This window comes from Archocentrus centrarchus, chromosome 6 (assembly GCF_007364275.1).
Source record: "Archocentrus centrarchus isolate MPI-CPG fArcCen1 chromosome 6, fArcCen1, whole genome shotgun sequence".
Classification (NCBI taxonomy): Eukaryota; Metazoa; Chordata; class Actinopteri; order Cichliformes; family Cichlidae; genus Archocentrus; species Archocentrus centrarchus.
This window is the reverse complement of record NC_044351.1, coordinates 13,713,978-13,726,830: the sequence shown is the minus strand read 5'-3', so window position 1 is coordinate 13,726,830 and position 12,853 is coordinate 13,713,978. Positions and strand designations below refer to the sequence as shown.

At 40.4% G+C, this 12,853-nt stretch overlaps 1 protein-coding gene across 4 annotated transcripts in view; it reads left to right on the top strand.

Annotated features, from left to right (window-relative positions):
* srpk2 (SRSF protein kinase 2) overlaps window positions 1–12,853 on the top strand; it is a 68,848-nt gene that overhangs the window by 40,963 nt on the left and 15,032 nt on the right. For all 4 annotated transcript variants that reach the window (XM_030732240.1, XM_030732239.1, XM_030732238.1 and 1 more), the window contains exons 3-8: window positions 4,074–4,225; window positions 6,611–6,719; window positions 8,333–8,420; window positions 8,857–8,944; window positions 9,026–9,132; window positions 10,738–10,903. In XM_030732240.1, coding sequence (XP_030588100.1) covers window positions 4,074–4,225; window positions 6,611–6,719; window positions 8,333–8,420; window positions 8,857–8,944; window positions 9,026–9,132; window positions 10,738–10,903 — 710 coding nt within the window. The remainder of the gene's footprint in view (window positions 1–4,073; window positions 4,226–6,610; window positions 6,720–8,332; window positions 8,421–8,856; window positions 8,945–9,025; window positions 9,133–10,737; window positions 10,904–12,853) is intronic.

Genomic DNA, 12,853 nt, shown 5'->3' with positions numbered 1-12,853 from the left:
CAGTGGCCTGTGTGATTGCAATATACCTCCTAATAAAAATATAACATAACAGTTGTGAAATAATTGCTGCTAAGTCAGCTTAATGTAATGATATTTAGTCCCACACCTCCCATAGACCCAAAGTCTGTGGGAGGTGTAATTTACGTATAAATTACGTATATTTTTTTAAGTAAACAGTTAAAATAGTTTTTTTTGTTTTTTTTTTCATTTACACAAAAATCTTAATCTTATGATCCAAAGAATTTAACACAGGATTATATATTTTTAAATTAAATCTGGATGAAAATCAACATGAATCCAGGGCTAAAACTACAGTAGCTACTGGCTATAAGCGTGGTAGAATTAGAAGCAAATTATGGTCTCTGTTTGGAAATTGGTGTTAATTATTGAAGTAAATTGATTAGTACACCTTTTAACACAGCTGACTGGACACGATTGGGTAACCTACTGGATAAGCATCACTCATTTAAAATACCAGTTGTAGCGTGCAGTAGTTTTACAGTCTTGAACAAATACTGTAAAATAGGCAGTAATAACAAAAGTAAAGATGAAGCTGCGAGTAAATTAAACACTTTGTATTTAAAAAGCACATAAATATCAGAGCTTGTGTGCCTTTTGCAGTAATGACCTTAACTGCATTTTGGTTTGTGTTTTTCCTTTCTTTGGGCTGCCTTCTTCTCACTCTCTTTTTTTTCATTGTGTGTTGTCAGTTGTTCTCTGTTTATGTCTCCATTTTGTTCAGGCTGGCCTCTCTTGCTGTCAGCCTTCGTCTCTTTTTCTGGCCCTATTTTTCTGTCCCTGCATGTGTTTGCCTGTTTCTCTGTCCACTGAACTAACTTCTTCTGTATGTCTCTCATCTGTCTCTCCCGATCAGTCTCTGCACTGCCTGCGTAATGTGTTTGACCGTCTCCCTGCCTTTTCTGTCCTTCTGTCTCTCTGCCTCTCGCTTTTCCCTATGGTCCTCTCTGTTTATTTCTTTTCTTTCTTTTTTCCCCCTCACCATTCTGATTTCTTTTTTTCCTTGTTTCTCTTCAGCTCCACCTCTTTCTTTTTTTCTGTCTGCTGGTTTCATTTGTATTCTGTCACAGTTTCTCCTCTGCCCGTCTTTCAGACTCTGGTGTCTCTGCTCTTTGTGTTTTTACCACTTGGCTCAGATCCAGGAAGTTATGGGGGCTAAGTGTTTGTACAGCCAATGGCAAGATGGGCCATATAAAAGCACTGAGCTTATAGATGTGATGTACAACACTCTACGTGACTGCTTTGGTAAAGAAGTAGCATCCTACTGCAAGGACACAGCCTTCCACTGCTTGCGCGCGTGTGTGTGTGTGCATGTGTGTGTGTGAGGGAGAGAGTGAGGGAGTTGTAAAATACCAATGAAATCTCAATGCCAAGTTATCTGTCACCTTTAGCTGCCGCAGTGTATCTGTGTGTGTGTGTGTGTGTGTGTGTGTGTGTGTGTGTGTGTTTTAGTCTTCACATCACATTTAATGCTTTGAGTCCTGGATTACCACCACCAACCCACCACCCCTCCTTGCTCTACAGTTGCCGTGGCAACGTACCAAGAGGCTCCATCATGTGTCTCCGCCTGTGACCACAATTTTAGAACAGCTCACAAACTATAGCTTTGTGTGTTTGTTTGCTTGCTTGTTTGTTTGTTTGTTTGTTTATTTTTTTCTGGTTTAATTTTAGCATCTGATCATGCTGAAGGCACCGTGAGGTGATGCTGAGTACAAAGTGTTTTGACTTCTCCTGATTCACTCAGTGCAGGATGGTTCTGAGGGGGGGGGGGGGGGGGGGGGGGGGCTGTCCGTGGAAGCCAAAATTTTTTCTTTTTTGTGTCAAGTTGTAAACATGCTTTTTAATTCTGTGAAATTAATAATTTTAACAGGGGAGTCTTTTGGGATTGACTCCCTTTTGTAGCCACAAGTGACCACTAAGAGGAACTGCAGTTTTTGGCACTGATACTCTTGCTTGGTTTCAGCAAGTGTACACCTAAACTGACCCCCATGCCGGACTTATGCATAAGGAAATTTTGGATTCTTGGAATGCTTTTATTTTTTTTTAAATAGCTGTTTTGATAGCTAATTGTGCCCCTGACTGTCCCAGATAAGATTTTTTTTTAATTATTTATTATCAGATCACTTTATTTATTTATTGCTGTTTTTTTAATAGCTAATATTCAGTTCTTTAGTCAGACATAGATTGCCTGGTGTCTCTGTCCCTGTTTCTGTCCTCACACTAGCAGCAGCAGCAGCGTGTTAGCACAGAAGTATGAAGCTTTGTTGTTCAGACTTTGCCACACAGTGTACCATTTGGTATGGAGGCTATATAGCACTATGTTAGCTGAGCACAATATTTAAGCATCTTTACAAAGTTTTACTGTTTCAAATCATCGTTTAGCTTTTTCTCTGTCACTGCTCTCGTTGGCCATAGAAGGCAACACTTTCAGCAAGAAGTCTGTAAGACTTCCCCTATACACTACCCGTCCAGGTCCGAATTACAGACTGGAAATGTTTAGCTATGAAAGTTATTTTCCTCAGGAGTTATTAGAGGTCAGAAACAGTAAATATTGGACTTGGACTTTCATCAGCTGGCATGAGAGGTAACCCAGAATGAACAATAATTTTGCTCTGTAGCTGTTTGACGCTTAAATAAGCAACTCTTTGCAAACTTTCATTTTGTGTATTTGACTGAGGCTTTTGTACCTTTGGGTGTGTGTGTTTTCTTAAGATGGAGTGCACTGAACTACTGAAGGATTGTGCACTAATTTGACTGAAAAACAAAACAAAACACACAGGCACACACACACACACATGGACTAATAATATGGCACTAAAAGTGGAGGTTTGGCACTTATTTGGTGGAGCATTTCCATTACAGAAATATTACAGGCATGTGCCGAAGTTCTCCACAAATAGCAACATGTGCCACGGCAGTGTCCCAGAGCAAAACGGTGAGCCCTTCTTGATCAATCATTGCACTTCGCCTTGGATAAGTGTGCCAGCGAAATGCTCAAAATGTAGCCAAGCCAAGAGAATAAGTCAGCCGGTGTTCTGCAGCCTATTTAATGTTCCTCCCTCTCATGGATTCAGTTCCACTTTGGACAAGGGAAAGGAAGTGGAAGACGGTTGTTGACGGTGAAAATGACCCTGGGAGCAAACTTTGTCTGCCCTGCTGGTTGTTTTTACATAGCACTACATTTTTCCAGGATTTAAAGTTTTATTTGTGTCTGATTTTTGGAAGGGATAATTTCTTTTAATATGATTGTGTTTGAAACTAAAACATTAGACTGTTAAAAATTACAGAGGTAATAATAGTTATTATCCCATCATTAAAATGTTTTGCTTTGTTACAGTCATGAGGAAGACCTCTTGTTTGTTGCTGTTTAGTGAGTTTTTGTTTGTGAGGATTGCGAGGATTTTATGAGTGTTTAACTTGCCAGAGTAATGGGTCCCTTGCTCTTTGTTTTGGGGGAAACTCTTTACTGCACTTCACTTTGAAGAAACAGAGAAATGAATGGACTTTGGGTGTATCTGGTGCAGATTTACCCAAATATGAATATCAGCTAGCTGGGTTCACTTGTCGTCATTTTTGATTGATTTTACATGCAGGCGGATGATTGCTTTGTGTTGCTTCTCATTTTCTATTGTTTAAATATGAGTTTGTGAGACAATAACTTATTCTTTAATTGTTTGGAAGCGCTGAATATTGATGTTCACGCTCAGTGTAGTTTGTCTTTTATTTATTCCAGCACTTCCTGATGTGCTATGACCCGTCTGCTGACACAGTGTGTTCAGTACGACAAATCTAAAAGCTTTTGTGAAGTCGATGCTGATGTCACTCAGCAACACTTTCAGAGCTGACATTTTATATATATATGAAAATGTCACAAGTTATTATTTGACTATTAGTCATCTTCACTTAAAGTTCAGGCCACTGTAGTGCTCGCTGTGACTCACAGCAAAAAAAAAAAAAAAGAAAGAAAGAAAAACTCCCAAAAAACATCAAAGAATAGAAGGCAGGCAAATTTCCATTGAAAATTTTACTAATTTTCATGTCCTTTGCATTAACAGGCCTGACACCCAGCAGAAAGCCCCGGTGAGTGCCCCTCCTCCCCCGCCGCCCCCTCCACCTCCCCCTGAGCCGGCAGGGCCCCCAGAGCCGGAGGAGGAGATCCTGGGCTCCGACGATGAGGAGCAGGAGGACCCCGCGGACTACTGCAAAGGTCAGACACATGCACACATTTGTCCCAGCCCATTACTTCCACATCATCTTCTGGTTTATGGAGCCCTACACTGGCTTCCCTGTCCTATCCCGTCGCTTTCTCCCCACCTCTGTCTGTATTTGCTCTTCTTCTTCTGCTTCTTCCCTCATTTCTCCAGAGCTCCATCCTGACAGGATTTACAGCAGCAATGTTTAAGCTATTAGTGTGTCACAAGCGTTTCAGGGTTGTTTGGCTTTTGCCAAAATGGAGACACAACCTAGTTTCTTGCCACAGCTCAGGAGGACAAAGGCAGCTTTACAACATTCAAAGCATTCATTATAAGACAGCCACGTTTCAAAATGGTGCATCATTATGTGACTGCTGAAGAATGCTACCACTCACTTTTCATTTAAAAAAAAAAAAAAAGTGTAGCATGTTCTGAATGTTATTTTGCTTTAGTTAGTATACCTAAATATGTTTTGATCACACGCCATCAGCATCACGTCAAGAGGAACTCCCCACCCCAGGTGGCTACGTTCTCTGCGTTTAAAGAGTGTTTTGGAGAAGCAGAGCTGAACTGTCAGATCTCACTTGAGTAAGATGAGGGACAAAAATCACATTTTATTTATGTAGTTTGTTTTTTAAATCTGAATCTTTTAAGAACTTTCAAAATGCTCAGTGCACTTTTTTACTCTTTAGGTAAAGTGCATACAGCACTTTGTGTTTATAAGAACTGTTTAATTTGTCAAAGCTGATTTGAAAATATAAAACATAAAACTGTGATACCTGATAGAATATAGAATAATCACATATACACTATATTGCCAAAAGTATTCACTCGTCTGCCTTCACACTCATATGAACTTGAGTGGCATCTCATTCTTAATCCATAGGGTTTAATATGATGTCGATCCACCCTTTGCAGCTATAACGGTGTCAAATCTTCTGGGAAGGCTTTCCACCTGATTTAGGAGTGTGTTTCTGGGAATGTTTGACCATTCTTCCAGAAGCACATCTGTGAGGTCAGACACTGCTGTTGGATGAGAAGGCCTGGCAAACAGTCTCTGCTCTAATTCATCCCAAAGATGTTCTATTGGGTTGAGTTCAGGACTCTGTGCAGGCCAGTCAAGTTCTTCCACACCAAACTCACTCATCCATGTCTTTATGGACCCTGCTGTGTGCACTGGTGTGCAGTCATGTTGGAACAGGAAGGGGCCATCCCCAAACTGTTGCCACAAAGTTGGGAGCGTGAAATTGTCCAAAATGTCTTGGTATGGTCAACCATTAAAAGTTCCTTTCACTGGAACTCCTGGCGACCGCCAAAACCAGACTCGTCCATCTGATTGCCAGATAGAGGAGCATGATTTATCACTCCAGAGAACACGTCTCCACTGCTGTAGAGTCCATTGACAGAGCACTTTACACCACTGCTTTCAGTGCTTTCCATTTCATTTGGTGATGTAAGGCTTGTGATGCAGCTGCTTGGCCATAGAAACCCATTCCACAGAGCTCTCTACACTCTGTTCTTGAGCTAATCTGAAGGCCACATGAACTTTGGAGGTCTGTAGCGATTGACTCTGCAGAAATTTGGCAACCTCTGTGCACTATGCGCCTCATCATCTGCTGACCCTGCTCTGTCATTTTATGTGGCCTACCACTTCCTGGCTGTCATTCCCAATCGCTAACACTTTGTTATAATACCACTAACAGTTGACTGTGGAATATTTAGCAATGAGGAAATTTCCCGACTGGACAGGTTGCACAGGTGGCATCCTATCACGGTACCACGCTGGAATTCACTGAGCTCCTGAGAGTGACCCATTCTTTCACAAATGTATGTAGAAGCAGTCTACATGCCTAAGTTATTGATTTTATATACCTGTGGCCGTGGAAGTGATTGGAACACTTGAATTCAGTGATTTGGATGGGTGAGTGAATACTTCTGGCAATATAGTGTACATATATAGTCAGAAATAGATACTGTCTGGCTCTGAAATAGGAAAGAACATTTTAAAAAACCCCAAACCTTCTTCTCTCTCAGCCCATTTGAGAATAGAGCAGGTAAGAATTTACAGCAAGCAAGTGGGTGTTGTGTGTGTCAGCTGGACAGCCTCCTGCATGCTCTTTCCTCTTACCTAAACCAAATGGAGTTTTTCAAGTAGTGAGAATGCATCTGTCATGAAGAATCTCCTGTCATGTGCCACATTTAAGAAAAGGCAACTTCAGACAGTGCCCAGACCTAATTCTTTCAACACTGTCCAGAGTTCATGTGTGAAAACGACTGTCTGACCTTCCTCCCTCTATGTGGCTGCTGCTCTACCTCCACTTCTTACTCACTAATGGATTTCAAGTCATTGCGGGGTTATCGACTGTAACCTTCATGTTCTCTCTCTTTTTCTCTCTCAGGAGGGTACCATCCGGTAAAGATCGGGGATTTGTTCAACGGGAGGTACCATGTGATCAGGAAGTTGGGGTGGGGCCATTTCTCCACCGTATGGCTATGCTGGGACATCCAGTGAGTCACACATTCATGTTATAGTACAGTATAGGCTTTCAGATACTGCTTCACCTTTCTCTCATGCATGCACACACACACACACACACACACACAAACCACAAACATGCCGGGGAGGGCACTCATATACACCCAGCCCCACATGCCAACAAACGTTCATACACATGTACATGAAGGCTGCTCTTGCACTCCTTCCCTTTGTTATCGTGCTCTCACTTCACATAAGCCACCCGCGCTGCGTGTGCCCTTTTTTGACTGGATCTGGTGCGTCACCACAACGACAGCTGCAAGCAGCACCACCCTGTGCTGGCATCTAAGCCATCTATTTACACTGTCATGTTGTTTGTGTGTTCACAAGGCAACCGAGGTAGATGGATAACAGTATCATTAGCCCAGTGTCACCTTTCAGCGACTCACACACATCCACACAAACAAATTTTTTTCACCAGTGTTAATTACACTAATGGTGTTCATAAACTAGTGAGTTGGGTTACTGTAGGCACAGTCTGCGACAGATACTGGCTCTTCTTTATTTTCGCTGTGTCACTATTAAGACGCATGTTTGCGGCTTATATAGAAATTCACACAAAGTTGATGTCAGAAGAATATATTTTTTTTCTTATGCTCTTTTAGCTTTTTTTTCTCTTTTTCTTTCAGTTTTTGTCAGTTTTAGATGTGCATTACTCACCACTCATTCTTTTTTAAATAAATTGCTGTTGGTTTTTTGCATGTTCTTTTTTACTGAATATATGAATGCATGCTGTTGAGTGATGTTGTGTATTTTTGTGTTGTCTTTAGATCCGACTCATGACCTCTGTTTTCTGTGTGCTTCCTTGTATGTTTTTGTTTCTTCCTTTCTCCAGGAATTATTCCTATAGTTCAGGAAACAGAAGGCATAGATAGGATAACATTGTAGTGCGGTGGTCCTTTTTAAGGGCCTCTACAATCTGTATCCTGTGTCTTGCACATGTACGACAAATGTCACAGCTAAGCCTTTTTAGCAGTTTTTAATGGCAGAAATAGAGGTGCGTGTAAGGAGTCCAACTCTGTGACACTGTTGTCATCATTTTCATGTGTTCATTTTCCTTCCAGTTCACCACCCATCGTTGACAGACATGACAAAAGCAAAACACAAAGGATTTATTCCCTTCAGTGTACAGCTAGCAAATGTTTTTATCTTTGAAATATAGCTAAATTGTTGTACTTTCAAATAAATAAATTCAGTGAGACTCCAGATATCCTGAAATAATGTGTCATCCACCAGTAACAGAAAGTGGTTACATTGTAATAACTAGATTATGAAGAGTTTAAACATGGGCTGCGAGAAGACAAAGAAGTGTGTCAGCGGTGTACCATCTCATAATGTTAAGATTGTTTAATGTTAATTAAATGCCACACAGCTCATACATATGCATTTCCAGTGGCAGTGTGGGTAGTGTGAATGACAACCAGTAAAGCCTAGCCTGACATAGCCCGTTAATGCCGGTTCACTTTGGTGATTCCTATTTTCATCTCTCTCACAGGGTGACGTTAATCAGCTTTGCTGGCTTCAACAACTTGTTAGTGTGTGAGTCAGTATAAAATAAAAACGATGTGTGCGTGTGGCATTACAGAGTGAAGAACTTTGTGGCAATGAAGGTGGTGAAGAGTGCTCAGCATTACACAGAGACGGCCCTGGATGAGATCAAACTGCTGCGATGTGTGAGAATCTGATTAATTTGACATTTTGGTTTTTGGATTTTCTCGTATTCATTTTGTCTTTCCTTCTGTTCTTGCTGCTTATTATAACTCAATTTTGCATCCATCTCCATTTTTCTCCTTAGCTCCTGTTCTTACTTCACCCTCCATTTTTTCCTACCTCCTTAACACTTTACATTCTTCCCTTTTTCTTTAAATATGCACTCATCATTTGTCTTGCATGGTAGATGCAGAGGACAGTCACCTTATAATCAGTTCTTCAGTAACTTTTATCTTCCACATCATCTCTCTCATCCTCTTCCTTTCCTCTTTCCTGTCTTCCTGACCTTTTCCCTTTGTTTATATCTTTTCTTCATCCTCCTTTTGTCTGGGTCATCCTCTTTTTTTTTTGTCCTTCCTGACATGTTTACTGTATCTCATTATCCATCTTGTCCTCCAGGTGAGAGAGAGCGACCCCAGTGACCCCAACAAGGATATGGTGGTACAGCTGATAGATGACTTCAAGATTTCTGGAGTCAATGGCATACGTATCCTAATTGTGCACGTGCATGTTTGGAGGTGTGTGTGACAAAGATACGATAATGCGAGTCCTTGACTCCCAGTCGCAGATGTTTGTATGGTGTTTGAGGTGCTGGGTCACCACCTGCTGAAATGGATTATTAAATCCAACTACCAAGGTCTCCCGCTGCCGTGTGTCAAGAGCATTATCAGACAGGTGAGGGCACAGACACACACACAGTAATGGATTATATTTATAGACTTGATAAAAATGACTAAATATTTCACAAAATTTGGATGAATTTAACACTTGAATACTGAAATCCAGCATTTGTAAAATTAATCCAAATTGTCACTTTGTTTCTCCAATAGCTGAAACTGTAGGTGTGAAGTTAATGCAAATAGGATGAGAAGATCATCATACACCCCCAAATTTCTTTATACTCTACTTTTTAAAGTAGTCTTGAGCAATAGTTCTCCAGGCTTTCTGAAGGTATTTTTTTCTTTGGCTGCTTTTTCACTCATTTTCAGTCCAGTCTTTGTACCTGATCATTTTCAGAGAAATGTTTTGTTTTGTTTTTTGTTCAGAGCTACGAATCATTCAGGCATAAAAAAGGAACTTAATAGATACTTTTTTTTTTTTTTGCATTTTTGGCCACAGCAGCTTTTATTGACAGTAGAGAGAGACAGGAAATGGGGGGAAAGATACAGGGGAAGACACACGGGCCGGGACGCGAACCCGCGCCGCAACGCGGCATATGTATGTGGTCGCTGGCTTCACCACTAACCCACCCAGGCGTCCATAAAAAAGGAACTTAACTCAAGGAAAGAACCAGTGTTGTGTCGGCACATAACAGACAACTTGGCAAAGGACCAGTTTTAAACTGTATCTTTAGGCACTTTGTTATTAGCAGCCTGTCACAAAAATACATCCTTTATTCTCCAGAAGATAAAGAAATGACGGGTGGCACAAGACTTTTGCACAGTACTGTGTTTGCAACATAATATGGAGACTTTATATCCATTTTTTCTCTCCATAATTCATTCAGTGATCAAGGTTAACTTAACTTTCTAACCAATTTAGTTTCTTTGTCCCAAGTACTCTTTGTAAAATGTTGACTGCTGAAGAGTTCATTAAAAAAAACAACAAGCAGAATGGTGTATAAAGTAATTCAGTATATAGATAATTAATATAACTTTGCGCAAATGTTCAGTTGCGTTCCAGCTGCTGCCATCCTCACTTAACCTGAGCTGGAGATGAGTAGAAACCGGAGACAAGAGATTAATCTCTCTGGTAGAAACTGAATGAGACTGTCCTTCACTCAGGTTTCAAAGCTTTGAAAAAAAAAAGAGAAAAGCATGGCAAACATTTGAAGAATGGTTGAGCTGGCTGATAGAAAGAGAGAATGAATGAAAAGCAGAGAGACAGGGAAGGAGATCTGGAAAAGAAGAGAGACATGTTTACATTTTTTTTGTGTATCCGTGCCTAAACAAGAAATATCAGCGTGGTTTTATGCTTCTGTGCCAGACAGCTATGGCTAAAAGCATGATATGCCCATCCTTGTCATTCCAATATATTAGGAACACCTTGAAAGACTTTCTTAAGATCTAGCACACACATTTTTTTTTTTTTTTAAGATTCAAAGATGAACTAAATTGATTTCGGTGGTCAAAGGAGAAAGGTCAAGATAACTCACCTAACAAAGTACATTTTGGCCAATGATTCATATGCTAATTATGACTTACGATAAAAAGATAAAGTGACCAAATCTGGACAGACCTGACTGGAGGCATACAAAAGTCTATCCGAACGTGTCTGCAGGTCCTGCAGGGTCTGGACTACCTCCACACAAAGTGTAAAATCATCCACACAGACATAAAGCCAGAGAACATCCTGATGTGTGTAGATGACGTGTTTGTCAGGCGTATGGCCATGGAAGCTACAGAATGGCAGAAAGCTGGAGCGCCACCACCATCTGGATCAGCAGGTAGGGACACATTTCATTCTCACCACGTGTGTTTTAAGGGAAATACTTATTTGAAATGAGCTTTGCTTCTTAGAGTAAGATGTGAGCACTGATACTGTTCTTGTAAAGGGTATGTTGGTTAAAGATATAAAGCTACAGCTGCCAGTCATCAGTTTAGTGTAGTACAAAGATTAGAAACAGTTAAACCTACAGCAAAAATCTAGAAACAGCTCATAACCTCCAGTGAAACCGTAGCTTGTTATTTTAACAGTTCATATTAAACAAATGAGGAAAAGTGTTGCCAGGTGTAGTTTACTGTTTACAGTCTTTATGCTTGGATAAGCTCAGTATAGTATAGCTACAGTCATGTACCAAAGAAAAGAAGAAATTAGTACACTTCATGATTCAATAGCATGCCGATCCACCTGTAGTAGGCGTAACTTGAAGTAGCTGTTTTCTTTATGACTTTATGAGTCTCTCACATTTGGCCCACTCCTCCTTTGCAGCGTTGTTGCTGTTCTTTTTAGACAGAAGAGGCTTTCCCCCGTCAGCCCTTCAAATAAGCCATACTTGTTCAGTGCTTTTCTAATTGTACTGCCATGAACTTTAACATTTAGCACTCTACTCTGAGATGTAGCTCTTGGGTATTTTTGCAGTCTGACAATATAAGTGTAGACATGCTTTATAACAATATGTCATCCATCTCTGCTTCATGTAATTCAGTCACAGCTGAAGCTACAGAGGACGCAAGTGCCAAAATACTTTACAGTGCTTGTGTTATAAGTTAATTATCTTTTACACGGGGGGGGGGGGGGTGCAGTTTGATAATATTGTGCCTGCTGGGCTGCTAATCTGAAAACCTATTACACATGACACATAAAAATGTCAAATATCTTTAGAAATTGGCAGGACAAATATTTGTATGTACCTTAAGTGTAATGGTTATGGTTATGTTATGGTGTAACTTTCTGTTTTTGTTTTTTTTTTACTGAATCAGGAGAGGTGTTTGTGCTGGTATGCTGTGTTTGGTTTTCACCAAACGTGGCCAAACCTCTCCATTTGGTCCAAAGGACATTCCGGAAGTCTTGTGGTTTGTTCAGATGCAACATGGCAAACTTAAGTTGTGCTGTTCTTTTTAGAGAGAAGAGACTGCCTTGTGGCAATCTTTTCAAACAATCCATACTTGTTCAGTCTTTTTGTAATTGTGCTGTCATGAACTTTAATATTTAACGTGTTAACTGAGGCCTGTAGAGTCTGAGATGGACTGTAGCTCTTCGGCTTTTTTCCAGACCTTGTGGTAAATTTGCTTGGACGTCCACGCCTGGGCAGATTGTGGCATTATGTTTAACACATACCTGAATGCTCCAGACCAGCAAAAACTTCTGCTTTTATAGAGGTGTTCACACTTTCTGATTGTTAGTTAATCAAGTATATTTGATTTGCAGCACCGGTCTGCTACTTAACCTCTTAATTCCTATGGAAGCAGTAAGGGTTGACAGAGAGGACTGCATAGAGTTTCTTTTTCACATGACTGTAGCTACACTATATTGATGTCACAATGGTGTCAGTCTTCTTCAACACTCAGCAAGAAATAAATATCACATATTTCTCAAAATGTACTACTGCATTGTAGCTTATTTAACTTTGTTTCCAGATGATTGCTTTTTGGAATATAATCCAACTTTAGCAGTAGCATATTGCCACAAAAAGCTAGCATGCACTGAGGTCTGTTGTTTATTTAGTGTATTTATTCAGTATCTCTAACTTCTTTGTTATTACAGATTTTTGCTGCACACACTGCAGCAGTACATGCAGGAGCTCTTATATTTAATGTTAATGTGCTTGTAAAGTTCCTCCACTTAAAAAAAAAAAAATCTCAAAATTATTCCCGATGAACTCCACATGAACTCTGGCCCCTTGGTGAACCCCACTGTTAGCTGTCATTTGCTTGCATCGGCCAGTGGGGTCTTT